General features: G+C 49.6%; 1 protein-coding gene across 2 annotated transcripts; it reads left to right on the forward strand.

The window, feature by feature from the left end:
* The first annotated feature begins 329 nt into the window (after nucleotides 1–329).
* Nucleotides 330–7,491, forward strand: TBR1 (T-box brain transcription factor 1). Of its 2 annotated transcripts, XM_038182519.2 has the most exons (7): nucleotides 330–1,134; nucleotides 1,484–1,638; nucleotides 1,963–2,084; nucleotides 2,358–2,516; nucleotides 3,185–3,246; nucleotides 5,087–5,204; nucleotides 5,310–7,491. In XM_038182519.2, exons 1-7 carry the CDS (start codon nucleotides 443–445, stop codon nucleotides 5,928–5,930), a joined length of 1,929 nt encoding a protein of 642 aa, XP_038038447.1. In that variant the 5' UTR covers nucleotides 330–442; the 3' UTR covers nucleotides 5,931–7,491. The 2 variants fall into 2 exon arrangements, with proteins under 2 accessions (XP_038038447.1, XP_027316754.1); XM_027460953.3 differs by having other exon boundaries at nucleotides 5,087–7,491.
* The last annotated feature ends 7,715 nt before the right edge of the window (nucleotides 7,492–15,206 follow it).

Below are 15,206 nucleotides of genomic sequence, written 5' to 3' on the forward strand. Positions count from 1 at the left end.
TCACATAATAATGAGCTCTTACAGCAAACACACTCTTCCCTTCCCCCTTCGCCTTCCTTCTATCTCACAATAAAATCATCTCCTTCAATTTGCCATGATCGTCGCGACCAGGAGCCAGGTGATTATCCTAATTAATGTCTATCTAATTAAATTACTGTCAGCGGTTAACCAATGGCAGAAGCCGTTTCATCCTCTCCGCAAGCAGCAAGATCAAAAGTGAGTCTTTCCTGATTGCTGCATAGTGTCAATTGGCCAATCTCTTCTCCCAGGGAAGGAAAAAAAAAAAAAAAAAAAAAAAAAAAAAAGTAAATCAAACGTTTGGGAAGCATTTGGTGGATGAAGTGCTTTCTGTCTAGTGAGGGTCCCAGGATGTCTAGCTTCTGATACTGAGGAGCCCTTTCAGATCCAGGGACTGAAGGGTTATTACTGTGGTGCTAGAGCTATGCAGCTGGAGCATTGTCTTTCTCCCTCTATCATGCTCTCCAAGAAATTTCTCAATGTGAGCAGCAGTTACCCACATGCAGGCGGATCTGAGCTTGCCTTGCATGATCATCCCATTATCTCGACCACTGACAACCTGGAGAGAAGTTCACCTTTGAAAAAAATTACCAGGGGGATGACGAATCAGTCAGATACAGACAATTTTCCTGACTCCAAGGACACACCAGGGGACGTCCAGAGAAATAAACTCTCTCCCGTCTTGGACGGGGTCTCTGAGCTTCGTCACAGTTTCGATGGATCTGCTGCAGATCGCTATCTGCTCTCTCAGTCCAGCCAGCCCCAGTCTGCTGCCTCTGCTCCTAGTACCATGTTCCCTTACCCCGGCCAGCATGGACCTGCTCACCCAGCCTTCTCCATCGCCAGCCCCAGCCGCTACATGGCTCACCATCCTGTGATCACCAACGGAGCTTATAACAGCCTCCTGTCCAACTCTTCGCCGCAAGGCTACCCCACGGCGGGCTACCCTTACCCCCAGCAGTACGGCCATTCCTACCAAGGGGCGCCTTTCTACCAGTTCTCCTCCACCCAGCCGGGGCTCGTCCCCGGCAAGGCTCAGGTCTACCTGTGCAACAGGCCGCTCTGGCTGAAATTCCACCGGCACCAGACGGAGATGATCATCACGAAGCAGGGGAGGTAAGCCGCCGCGCGGACCCTCTCCGGGCGCCGGGGCTGCTCGGCCGGGGGAGCCGCCCGCTGCCGCCGCCGCCGCCCCGGGGGAGCCGCCCGCCGCCGGGGCCGGTGGTCGCCGGGGCCGGTCCCCTCCGGGGCAGCCCCCCCCGGCTCCCCGCGCCCCTTCCCCGCGGAAAGCTCGACGTTTCGGGAGGGAGTTGCTTTGGATTTTTGGTTCCCGGTCGCTACCGGGAGCCGGGAGGATAATGCACAGCGGGCTGGCTCCTCTGCGTGTGCGTATCGCTGCCGCTGGCTTGCTTTCCTTCTTTCCTCTCTTTTTTTTCTTTTTTTTTTTTTCCTTTCCTTTTTATAGGCGCATGTTCCCTTTCCTAAGTTTTAATATTTCTGGTCTCGATCCCACGGCTCACTACAATATTTTTGTGGATGTAATTTTGGCGGATCCCAACCACTGGAGATTTCAGGGAGGCAAATGGGTTCCTTGCGGCAAGGCGGACACCAATGTACAAGGCAAGTTCCTCCAATTAACACTTTTCCCGACACATATGTAGGTGAGAATGATTAATTAAAGCCTTTGTGGACTGGCTCTAACGACTTCTTAAACGAGAAAGGGCCAACGATGCTTTTTAGAAAAAAGAAAAGGAGGGTGGTGGAGAAAGTAAGAGGTGATCGGAAAACGCTGCTTTAATCCCGCTCGGTTAAATGAAGGCGGTTTCCGCAGAAAAATAGCGCTAACTTTAATGGGGTCCTTCGACCCCGCGTGCTGCTGCAGAGGCAGAACCAGGCTACATGCGAGACCCGTGATGTGGTGGTGTTTTTTGTTGTTTCGCTTAGGAAACCGGGTGTACATGCACCCCGACTCCCCCAACACGGGAGCCCACTGGATGCGCCAGGAAATCTCCTTTGGGAAACTAAAACTTACAAACAATAAAGGAGCATCAAACAACAACGGGCAGGTCAGTGGGGGAACCGCAAACGCTCCGTTAGGCTTTTTTTTTCTTTTCTTTTTTTTTTTTTTGCTTTGCTGCTTCAGGCAGAATCCTGCACTCTCCAGTCGGATGCGTATATGCATTATATATATAGTCCTTATTTTTAAAGACCGTGTCCCCAAACGAGGATAAAGGGGCGGCGGGGAGGGAGAGCCCTCGCGTCCTTAGCCGCGGGCATCACTGCCCCGTCCTGCTGCTCTAACCCCGCGGCCCCCTCCCTCCTCTTCCTCTGCCTGACAGATGGTGGTTCTGCAGTCCCTCCACAAGTACCAGCCCCGCCTGCATGTGGTGGAGGTGAACGAAGACGGGACGGAGGACACCAACCAGCCGGGCAGAGTGCAGACCTTCACCTTCCCCGAGACCCAGTTCATAGCGGTCACCGCCTACCAGAACACCGATGTAAAGAGCTCCCCGCTCCGGCCCCTTCGCGCTCCCTGCACGGCCCGGCCGCTGCTCCCGCTCCCCCGGGGCTTCGGCACCGGGAGACCGGGGCCTCCCCCCGCTCCCTTCCCGTTTTGCCTCCGCGTTGTGCCCCGGGGCCGGGCGGGGATCCCGCCGCGAAGCTCCCGCTCGGCGGAGATCAATTGGCGAGGCCATCGATCGCACCGGGGCGATGGAGCAGCTCCCTCGAATTAAAACCTCGTTACCGCCTTGGCCGCGTTTCGGCATGGCCGGGTGGCGGTGCCCCTCTCCCCGGTGACATATGTTCGGGCCGCGGTCCCGGGTTAATTATTTGGCTCGCCGCGAGCCTCAACTCTCAGCTACCGCTCTGCGGGGCGTTTCGCCTCGTTTCTGGGTTTAAATACATTCACGGCCATGCGCTACGCGTAAACACACTTTTGAAAACATGGGGTTAAACGCGAATATTTAGCGTGATTTTTAGAATAAAACGAATCGTAAGATTCGATTTTTGGTATCTAGTAGCATGCCGCAGCTTCGTTTTTCGTGTTTTAAAGGCAATTTGATCGACTAGAGCGAAGCTCGGTGCTTTTAAAAGCGCGGTGGCTGCAGCAGAGTGCATTCTTCGTGCTTTTCACACCGTGTGCTCTGCTCCTCTGTTTCCCTAGATCACACAGCTGAAAATAGACCACAACCCTTTCGCCAAGGGCTTCCGAGACAATTATGACACGTAAGTAAAACCGCATTTTTCTTTCCCTTCTGCCGGCTGCGGGCACCCGTCAAGGGGAGAGGCTGGGGGGCGCGGGCAGCCTCCCCGCCACGCCGCCCCGGGCGAGGCCCGGCCGGAGCCCACTGCTTCTCTGCTCTCCTCAGGGCTGCGGGCACACAGGGGCTGCCCCATTTGGGGCTCAGCACATGCTGGGGGGCCCCCGCACCCGGCCCCTTTCTTTGCGCCCCTTTCCAAGTTCGCGTTGAGTTGCGCGCAAGGGCCCCGCGCAAGGCGCGCTGTGCGCCCGCCGGGTTTGAATAAGCCCGGGCTCCGCAATCCCTGTGTCCAGAGCAAATTTTCTTTTCCGTCTCGTTTTGTTCCCCTCTGGGGTTGGAGCGGTTTTTTTTTTTTTTTTTTTTTTTTTTTTGTTCCTTATATATTTTTTTCTCCTTCCTTACATCTGGGTGGAGCTAAAGGCTGCGAAGTTTTAATCGCGGTTTGTCCCCGCGCTGCCTCCCCCGCTCGCAGAACCGCCCGGGGGCTGCTGCCAGGGCCTGGCTACCGTGGGGAGGCCGCCCCGGTCCCCGGGAGCCGAACGGGGACAGCCGGGCCCGGCTGCAGCAGCGCTGACGGCTGCGGCTCGCCCCGGCCCAGGGCATGGCCGGCGGGCACCTCCTGCCCACACACCCCCACAGCCCCTTCAGGGCTCAGGGCGGGCGCAGGGCGGCTCAGAGCCCCGAGGGGGCGGGCGGCCCTGGAGCTGCTCGGTCCCTCTGCAAGCCCCGAGGCCGCAGGACGGGGCCGAGCCCCTGAGGGAAGGAGGAAACCTCCTCCTCCCTCTGGAGGCTGCAGCCGGGAGCAGCCTCCCACCCAGCGCCCCAGGCCGCGAGTAGCACCCGCGCCTGCTGAGGCCTCTCGCAGGGCTCCAGCTCCCCCCGGCAGCGGCATTTCGCTCCCAGGGGGGAAGCGACGCCGAGGCCTGAAGCAGCTCCAGAGGCTCCCGGGGCCGAGCAGCGGCTCTCCCCGAGGGGACCGCCCCGTCGGGCGGCCGCTGCGAGCCGCCAGGGGCCGGGCGCCGTGAAGGCAGCCCCGTTATGTCGCTTCTTGTGCGGCCTCTGTAAGACCCGCGGCCTTGCAGAACCATCAGAAATAGCAGAGGGTTCGTGGCCTTCGCCCCCAGCCTCAAGTGCTTTTCCCTTTTTCAGAGGGGAAAAACTTTATAGGGCGTCACTTTACAGGAGACGGGGGGAGGGGGAAGCTTCAATGTTGTCTAGCACGTTGGATTTGTTTAAGGGCCAAGTTTATTTTGGATAAGAAATTCCAGGAGGCGTGGAGGGTTAATTAAAGCACAGTTTTAGCCTGAATTAAATACAGATAGTAGTTATTCATCCATTAAAGTTTTTATAATCGCAAATTGCAGCCCAGCATGGGAGAATTATATATAGGCCACGCAGGGAACACTAGATGCGTCTGGTTCTGCATTTCCTCCAGTAGGTGTTTAAAGATTAGCCTAATTTAAACCCAGTAAAATGTTGATGGTTCGTCTGCGACTCTCAATAATAAGTGTTAAACAGGCGCTATAACGCCGCAGCCCGCCGCTCCCGCTGCTCGCTGCACACGCCCGGGTTGCCTGTGGCGCACACGGCGGGACCGGTCAGCGTGTGACGGAGCGGGGATTTCAAGCCCTGGGCTGAGAGCAGGAAGCCCCTGGGCTAAGAGCAGGAACCCCCTGGTCCCAAAGAGCAGCTTGCCGTGCCCTCCCCGGCTAGGGCCCCGTCTCCCGGCCCCACCGAGGGCGGCGGCGCCCGCCCGTGCCCCCGACGGCGGCGCCCACCCAGCCCTGTCCCCTTCTCTCCGGCAGGATCTACACGGGCTGCGATATGGACCGGCTGACGCCGTCTCCCAACGACTCGCCCCGCTCGCAGATCGTGCCCGGGGCCCGCTACGCCATGGCCGGCTCCTTCCTCCAGGACCAGTTCGTGAGTAACTACGCCAAGTCCCGCTTCCACCCCGGGGCAGGAGCCGGCCCGGGGCCCGGCGCCGACCGCAGCGTGCCCCACACCAACGGGCTGCTCTCCCCACAGCAAGCCGAGGACCCGGGGGCCCCGTCGCCGCAGCGCTGGTTCGTCGCCCCCGCCAACAACCGCCTCGACTTCGCCGCCTCCGCCTACGACACGGCCACCGACTTCGCCGGCAACGCGGCCACGCTGCTTTCCTACGCGGCGGCCGGCGTCAAGGCGCTGCCGCTGCAGGCGGCCGGCTGCGCGGGGCGGCCGCTGGGCTACTACGCCGACCCGTCGGGCTGGGGGGCGCGCAGCCCCCCGCAGTACTGCAGCAAGTCGGGCTCGGTGCTCTCCTGCTGGCCCAACAGCGCGGCGGCGGCGCGCATGGCCGCCGGCAACCCCTACCTGGGGGAGGAGGCGGAGAGCCTGGCCCCCGAGCGGTCCCCCTTGCCGGGCGCCGAGGACTCCAAGCCCAAAGATTTGTCCGACTCCAGCTGGATCGAGACGCCGTCGTCCATTAAGTCCATCGACTCCACCGATTCTGGGATTTACGAGCAGGCCAAAAGGCGGCGGATCTCCCCGTCGGACACCCCGGTGTCCGAGAGCTCCTCGCCCCTCAAGAGCGAGGTGCTCACCCAGCGGGACTGCGAAAAGACCTGCGCCAAGGACATCGGCTACTACGGCTTCTACTCGCACAGCTAGGCGCGGCCCGCCGCCGGCCCCGCCGTCCTTTTGCACAATAACTCCTCCGCGGTTAGCGCACTGACCCCCGCCCCTAGCTGCCCCATCCGTTCCCCCGGCCCGGCCCGGCTCGGCACGGCCCGGCCCGGCGGGGAGGCGGGCAGGGAGGCAGGCAGGAGGCCGAGCCGCCCTCCCCGCCCGCCCCGCGAGGCCCGGCGGAGCCCCGGGGCGCGGACGGCCCCGCCGCGGGCGCCCCCCCCGCGCCTCCGAGCCCCGCCGGTCAGTAGGATGTGTAGACTCTCTCCAGCCGTACAGCGCTTCCTTCCTTTTACCACGGATGGATACTAGGGGATGGTAGTAATAGTGGGGAAAAAGAGCCTGTGAAATGCCTGTACATAGGGTTCTAATTTATTACTTTCCTTTGGGTTTGTTTCCTATTTGTTCGGATTCTTTTTTTTTCCTTTCTCTTTACTTTTGTTTTCACTGTTAAGTCGCAAAACTTAGATCTTGTTTAAATCCCCTCACTCTCCCCCCGCCTCCCCTCCCCAGGTGAACACTCCTTCTAAACGCCTCTGGAAATGCTGAGCGCCCCGTAGCCGTACAGCGAGTAATGGGTTTCTCACTTTCCCCGCAATTCCTCGCATGAAATAATTACGCACTGCCCTGGGCTAACACAGCTACGGAATAGCTGAGCTTTCCCTTCAAAAGACCAGAAATACGTCTCGTAGGAAAGTCGATTAAAGTAGCATGACGCCTTCCAAAAGCAAAATTAACTGCCTCTGTATTTTTTTCTTTAAAAGGAATAGCTCGACATCAGCAATATTATTATTTTTGTGGTATTCCCTCCCCCCCCATCGCCCCCAAGTGCCAAATCCATTACTGGTCCCTGCAGGTGCCAAATATGCTGACAAACTCTTTTCAAATTTCTTTGCAGTTTTTCCCCTCTTTCTTTATATTGCTGTAAATCTTTGTAATGAATAATCTAAAAAAGAAAAAAAAAAGAAAAAAAAAAAGATATAGACGACTGAATTGTTGGTAACCATAGTGTAGTCCAGTGAAGATGAATTGTGAGTTGTATATTTTACTGCATTTAGTTTTGGAATTGACTTTTTCATAAAGTAGCTAACCGAGATCTGACTTCCTGGGGAATAAAGTGCACATCGAAAGTAAGAGCGCTCTTTCCTGTAAACCTCTGATTCTGGCAGTGACGGAGAAGTAATATCCCTCCAGGTCTCCCCCCCGGCGAAGCAGAATAGTAAGTCTTCGAATTTTGAGTAGCAAATCTATACGATTAACGCATTTTTATATGAAACACAACTGCAAACTGAAATATGCATCGGGCTAAATATTCAGTCTAGGTTACACTCGACGGGGAAGTTTCCTAATAGAAATTCAGGGTCATAAACGTGTGTATATTTTTGACTCTTCTGTAAATCGAATGTTGTGATTTTTATATTTGTTCTGTTATGTCCGTGGAACTGAATAATTTATACAAGTACCTGCTCCATTGAGAAATGTTTCGGTTTTTGCCCGTTTGTATCGTCTGTGTATAACAAGTAAAATAAACCTGGCAAAACGCTCACCTCGTCTCGGGACGCCGCTTGGCAGCGAGGGCGCCGGGGCTCGCCCCCTCCCGGCCCGGTGCTGCCGGCCGGAGGAGGACGAGGAGGAGGAGGAGGAGTAGGAGGAGGAGGAGGAGGAGGAGGAGGGACGGCTCGGGGGGTGCGGGTCTCCCTGCTTGCCCCGACCGCGCCCCGGAGCAGAGGTGAGGGGGGCGGCTGGGTGAGGAGCGCCGCTGCCCCCTCAGGGAGAGGCGGGGAGACGGGCCGGGTGAGGCGCCTTCCTCCCTCGCCTGTGGGGGCCGGGACGTTAGGGCAGGTGTGAGGGGTGACACGGCGACTTTGGGAAGCCGCCGCCGGGGCCTTTGGTGCCGGTATCGACCCTCACGGCCCGGCCGCCCGCGCTGGGCTACGGCTGAAGTGATGGCGGCGGCGGCCTCGTCGGGCAGGGCGGGAAGCGGCCGGGCCGTGAGGGAGGAGAGGGCCCGCGGTGAAGCGCTCCCCACTTAACCCCCCCGCAACTGCTCCCGGGTCCCGGTGCCCCCTCGGCGTCGCGGCGAGGAGCCGTCCGAGGTGTAACACACGAACAAAACTCGTCCCTCTGTCCCCGCCGTCGACCGCTGCCCCCTCCGTCCCGTCACGCAGCCCTGAGGGGCGCCTCCGCCGTGAGCCCCCCGCCGCCGGGCCCGCAGGAGCCCCCCGCCGCGGCCCTCAGCCCCTGAGGCGGGGGCTCGCTGCCTCCTGCCCGGCGGGTTGCGGCCCGGGGGCCCGGGGCGAGCACCGAGCGCCTGGAAGGGCTGAGCAAAACCCCCGCCTGAGAGCCAGTGGTTAACGCTGTTCCGTAACTATCTCGACAGGACGCTCTAAATCCCTAACTCTTTCTGCGGGAGAGTGGAAGAGGTAAAGGCTGCAGAAGTAAAAAAGGCTATTTCCTGTCGGTAGGTCCGTTTATTATTACTTATTTTTATTATTATCGCCATCATTAGAGATGCAGGAGTGTATCTGCCATACACGCGTTTGCTAACGCGTTAAAATACCTGCATAAACCTAGAATCAAAGCTGCGGGTTTTGACCCAGGGTATGTAAGTGATAATATACTTGCAGCTTAGTTAAAGCAAAACCCCGAGTTTGAATTCGTGAGACCAGCAACTATTTGCATGAATTTTACATGAAGTATAATTTGTGTTATTATTCTAGCCGTGCTGAGCGGGTTTTTAATTTAATTATTCGGGTAAATAATCTACTCAACTGCCCTTTCATTGCGTTACTGAAATTACACAAAATCAAGCTCCGAGCAAGACGATCCCTAGGAAGTAATTCCAAGTTCCTATCGGTAATACTTGCCACGATATTTCCCATTAATGCTATATCCCATGTAATACGGTGAGTTACGCTCTGCAGATTTTGCACGAGTACTCTATGCATATTTGATGACACATTGCATATTTTAACAAGGTTTTTAATGACTGATTGAAATGTTTGCTAAGATATTTTTTAAGAGCTGGAGGAGAAATGGTTGCGGAAAATGTGTGTAATAGAATAGTGATAAGGATGGGAGGGTTTTGATTGACAGTATGAGGAAGCAGATGGATGACTAGGTAGGTCAGAGGTAAAGATGCCTTTGACAGCTTTTTAAGTTCCTTTGGCCATTTTGGTCCAATGAATCATGCAAAACATGTGTACATTACTAAACTGATGTCTCTGCATCGTTTACTGTTGGAATCCTTATCTCTTCAAACCCACCCTAACCTTCTTTCATCACCACTTGACGTGCTATGTCTAAACTAGATTGCAAGATCCTAAGAAGGCAAGAATCTGTCTTGTATTACTTGTCAGCAAAAAAAAAAAAAAAAAAAAAAAAAAAAAATCATGTAAACCTATGGAGCTAGAAGAACAACCGCGACAGATTGGCAGAATAGGCGTAAGGTGGGACACGTTCTTCTTAATTTTCGCTGTCTGGTCATCACTCCCCTCCCCTAGGTAGTGCTCGAGGGAACTGTGGTGAACAATGATTCCCCCCCCCAACTGGCATAAATCTGAATAAGTCTGATAAGAGACCTAATTGCATAATTTTACTTATAACATTATGCAGTGAGTTCTGTTGCTATAGTTAAAATGGTTTTCTTTGCAGTCTGCGTTTTCAGGTGCTTTGTATGTCCCTCATAAATTATTTTGTCAACTGGAAATGCTGTGGTTTATCCCTGTGAAAGGTTACTGTTTTTGGAAGTCTTATTTAAATTACATAGGAGAATTTTGAAACCACTCAGACACAAAAATAGAATGCATGTGTATTGGGAAAAGCAGAAAAAAGGATTTTGCATGGAAGTATGCTTTCCAGGTACTGCTTCTGTGCAAACTGTATGCAAGGTTTCGTTTTAAGTATTAAAACTTGTCATGAATGTGGTCTCCAGTGGGGAATGTGTGACTAGCTAAGATACAGGGACAAAGTCAAATGAAAAAAAAATTGAAATAGCGGAGTGATAAGTAGATGGAAGGCAGCAGACTGTTCGCATTCAGTACCCTGTTCTTTTCAGCTAATATGTTTGTAGCAGGTCTAGAGAGCCACGCAGCTTAGTGATAACATTTCATGGATTTATCAGAATGCATATTAATTTGGGAATGCACAAACAAAAACACCTCTTATTTCAAGACCACGATCACTTGAGAGCCTTCTATTTGTTCAGATATGTGTATCTGAAACATATATATCTCTTTGAAAAGCATATATATCTCTGTATCTAGAAATTTTAATCATAGGTAATATTGTCCTTCTTATAAAGGTAGAATAATCATTGATGCATAAAGATCCAAAGCTGCCGTTCCTGATTCGGTATAACTTTTGGCCTGATAAAATATGTTACACAATAAAATCTGTGATGTTTTATTCATGTTACCACTGCAATTCCTCCGGGTTGCTGTGTTTCTAACACTAAGGGGCTGATACATGTACGAATGATCTTGTTGGTCCTAAGCTGACTTTTTTAGGTGATTTTTTTTTTTTTTTTTTCAAAATTAAAGGCAGAATGGATGAAGACTTCAGCTACATTCCTTCTGTGTAAACTATAATATTAGACTGTATTAACAGGCATTTATTTCTTAAGCTTTAAATAAGAAACAGCTGGTAATGACTTTGAATCTGTTTTAAGAGACATTTTAGGTAAAATGTTGATAGCTTGTAAATGTGTATTCCTGCCTTAGTCTCTGATCGTGCATGCAAGTTCATATGTGTGAATAACGTAAAGTAAGAGGTCAGTCCTACAAAGACTATTCACTTGTCTAAAAATTCACAGACATAAATGTTTTCAGGATCAAGGCCTTTTTCAATAATTGTGATATTCGTGTACCTTGAAGTGACTGACTAATTTAGAATACACTTAATAATTTGATTTTTTTTTTTTTTAATATAGTAGAAACAGTGCGTTGATGAGTTACCAAAGCGCATCAGACAAGCTTCCACTTCAGTCATTTGTAATACCTTTTGGGGGGGCTTGTTCGGCTATTTTTTTAAAATTAATTTTAATTTTCTAGTGCTACTCCTAAATTAAACTTATTTTTAGAAGTCACATCTTAATTTCTATAGGGCATGCTACAGAATTCACTTTTTTTTAAGTAGGCTTCTTCCATGGAGTGTATTTTATCCCAGAGCAGATAATACTGGTCTGGGACTGAAACTTCGAATTGAGAGAAAAATTTAGGTTGCTGCAAGGTGTCCTAGTTTAGATGGAGACACCCACCCACCAGGAATTAAACTGAAATCACAAATGTAAGTTAAGGAACACTTTTAGTGATTGATTAACACCCTGCTTACAGCTTACTTACCTTTGTGGAAATGTTTGCTGAAGGGCAGACATTGATTATTGGGGATAGACAACAACCAGACCATCTGATCTCCATCTTCTGCGGCTCTCCTGTTGGAGATGCTGAAGAAATGTGGTGGTCACTTCTTGGCTATGAGGAAAGCTGGGGCTCATCCACACATGCTGCTGTATCTCCTGGGAATCCCATCTCAGCGTCTTGCAGCAGCACTGCCCTTCTTGCCCATTGTTATGTGAGTGGTGCCCACATTTCATTAGGTCAGATCTGTGGTGTAACGCCACAGAGAAATATCTGGTCACCACACTACGTCTGTTTTCAGCAAAGTATTAAAGCATCTGCCCCTTCTTGGTGTTTCCACCACTTTATCCCTGTACTTCTAAAGCACCTTAAGCTTGGTGGAAGCTCCCTTCTGGTAGCTCAGTTTACTTTTCTGTTGTGTTAGCAGAAGGGGGCATTTGACTTGGATGAGATGCAAGGTACTGAGTAAGAGGTGAAAGGTTTTGCTTCATATTGACAGCTCATGAATCAAGCTATTGAAAAAACCACATGTAAGTGACAAGGGGTAGGGGCATTTTTCAAAGTCACTGAATTGTTTAGTAGCCTACGTTGAGAAATGCTGCACGTTTCACCGAGAAACCTGCAGTGCTTCTGAGTTTGGAGTTATGCCCACCCTTTTGACAGTTTTAGTCTTGGACACCTCACTGAGCAGTTATTTCAGATATTAATTGAGGATTGGGGTTTGTTGCTGAACTGTGGGCAGAGTACCACAGATTAAATCCTCAACTGGTGCAAAATTATGTTATTTCCTTGGTTCAGTAGATCAAAACTGATTTATGTCATCTGATTGTTTCCTCTTGTGTTGAGATACAGCCCAAAGCAGGGGCAGTTTGATGGAATGAACAGGGCCAGGTATTACTTTGATATACGTATTTGTTTCTCCTATATTAAAAGAATTTCAAAAAAAAAAGACCAACTGCTATCTTATTGTACTTGCATTTTTAATTACCTCCGTTTTGATTATAAGAATAATTGAAGCTTTATTTCTGCTTATTGTCAAAGTTGATTTTGATGCCTTAATTGTCTTCATAGATAGATCAAAACCTGTTTGGCTAGTGCATGTTATGCAAGGATTTGTCCCCTTTTTAGGGGCAATATTTATGCCAAGAGGATTCCTTTAGTACTGAAGAAATGTTCAGAAGCTGAATGGAAGGAAATTAATCAGGTATTTTCAGTCCTTCTTATATCTGTCAAAAATTTGGTAATGTCCGTATCTTTTTTTTTCACACATTTTGCAGTCTTATCTAGAGTCACTCTTTTTCTTTTCTCTTAAATAGGATAAAAAAGCTGATATTAACATTCAGTGCTGTATTTTTAAACATTTCAGTGTTCCAGCTGATGTATTTCCATATATTGTTCACTTACAATTTTTCTCTGATCACTGATATCAATTAAGAGTATTTAAAACCTGTTTTTTCTTATTGCAGTCTGATTCATTTTTATAGGTAGACCTAAACTTAAGTAGCATGAAGTGTAACAACAGAAATGGAAAGTGGGACTTGAAAATTCAGTATAAAATTTACTGGAAGAACATATGGATGAAAGATTGTTTCAGGAGTTAATTTCCCTGTACGCCGTTTAGATGGGTGTAACTTGAAAGGCCCAAATCCACAGTAGTCCATTAGCAGTATACGCTCGTTTTCCAAATACTTTATAACTGGAGAAACAACACAAATAGTCCTGTGACAGTGTAAAGTTTAGCAGATAGATGCACAGATGTCTTTGCAGGATGAGGACCTAAGTCTGTTTTTCTTTAGTAGTGTTATCTGCTGTGGGTTTTGGGGTGTTTTTTCCCCTCGGTAATGAAAATGCAGTTCTGTTACCATGGTCAGATTTCCCATCGATAGCGGGACAAGGGCAATGCCGGTGCTAAATACACACTCTGCTAAACAGTAATTGTATTTAATTTTGACTATAGCTTGATGTCTACAGCTGTCTCAGGGAGAGTGTGCAGCTACCCGACTCTTTCCCCAAGGCTGGGTTTGCTCAGCTAAGCACCTCGAAGTAGCTTGGATGGGAATGGTGCTGTTGTGGGGGAAACATTGGCCGGCGGTGCAAGGGCAGGGCTTCAGCAAGCCAGACGGTCCCTCTTGCAGGTAATGGGTTGACCCATAACACAAAACCCACCCCCAGAGAGTTGGTTAAGATGGTGCGTGCACTGCTGCACACCTGAGAGATGAAGCAGAAGCTCTCCAAGCTGACGCACACACACCAGTAGTTCCCTGGTAGCTTCTGCTCTCCTTCTCTGGTAGACCTCCAGAGCTTCACATGAGCTCCAGCCTCTGCCTTGCTCTCCTCTGCCCTTTTCCTCACTGCCCACCCCAGAGGTGGTTTTGTTCAGGGCTTGAGCACATCGGTGAGCTCTCTCCCTTAACTCCTTTTGAGGAGATGCTCTGACAGGGGTCTTTTCTTGCTGAGGAATAGTGAAAAGGAAGAGATTCATTGAAGGCTGCTTTCTTTTGTATCCAAATGTTTTTATTTACATGTACCTAGTTTCTTACAGTTTCAAAGGATTTAACTCTCTCTCTCTCTCTCTCTCTCTCTCTATTTTTTTTTTCTATGAGGGTGTCAGTTTATGGGTTTAACCTGAATTAAACAGGGTGTCTGTTTATGAGTTTTCTCCTAATTGGCAAGTAACAGATGAACTAGTTTTGTGGGTGCTGTACTGCAATTTATAGGGCCACTGCTGATCTGAGCTTGATTCTTTACAGCTTATTTATTTTTACATTTTAATATAATTTTCCAAAAAATTACTAGCCAGAGGATATCTTAATAATCTATCTTAATCATTTTTAATATAAAAATATTAAACATTTCAAGAAATTCTAGTCTATTCTGTAATTGAAAGAATACATGTCATATTTATCCAATGTAGATCTTATTGAATGTCATTTTCTAATAATGTTATTTCTGAATAGTAGCAGAATATTCTAGAAGCAATGTGCATTTTCTTTTCTGGGTTACGCAAACATTCTGTTTTGCCTGAGAAACCTTTTTATTCTTATTTTTTTTTCTCCATTTTATTTATTTATTTTCCCACTGAGAAGCTGCCAGTATAATGCAGCTTTAGTGCATCTTTTGTATTTTTCCACGTCTTGGTGTCCTCCTATTTTTCATCGGAGGCTTAGGTGCAACTCAGCTGGCGTTTTATTCTATGTCTTTACATTTTTCTTCATTTTATTCTGCAAGGCTGGGTATGTGTTGTGCAGACAGATGAGCATTGTTGTTATATTTGCAATATCTTTTACAAAATTTTATCTTGTATTATAATGATTGCAGTGACAAATCACAGCTGGTCAGAGTCTGGGAAGATTTTTATTGAGCATCTCCACCATCAGATCATGGGGTGTGTACGTCAGTTGGGCTGAAAGCTTGGATGGGGTGTCAGCTATCATTGAATCTCACCTAGATTTATATCCTGCTGTAAATCACACAGCTGTGTGAAGAATAGCCTCTGCAATCTAGGAGATGCCTCCTCTAGATTCTCAGGGCTGTTACTAGTGGCTTTGTTTCTGACAGCTTCTAATTTTCTGTATACAGTACAATCAATTATTTTGCACATATATGCTAAAGCTAGAGGCTGTTTTTTGACTGTGCATGCTACAATTAGTTATGTAAATAGCAGCATATGCTTCAAGTTTCCAGTGATCGCCCTGCCTTTATAGGAGTGTTGGCTCAGGCTCTGCTTTGAAGTTAGCTGGCAGAGGTGGTTGGTGCTTCGTGGCACAGACTCTGAAGACAGTGCTTTCTTCACCAGTTCCCTCTCGTGCTCAGTGTTTTAGTCTATAGCAGTTGTTTATACACTGAAGCCAATACATGACTCCCAATGTGCTAGGGATTTTGGTAGTCAGACTCCTGTGCTTCC

The sequence above is a fragment of the Anas platyrhynchos genome, chromosome 7, assembly GCF_047663525.1.
Source record: "Anas platyrhynchos isolate ZD024472 breed Pekin duck chromosome 7, IASCAAS_PekinDuck_T2T, whole genome shotgun sequence".
NCBI lineage: Eukaryota > Metazoa > Chordata > Aves > Anseriformes > Anatidae > Anas > Anas platyrhynchos.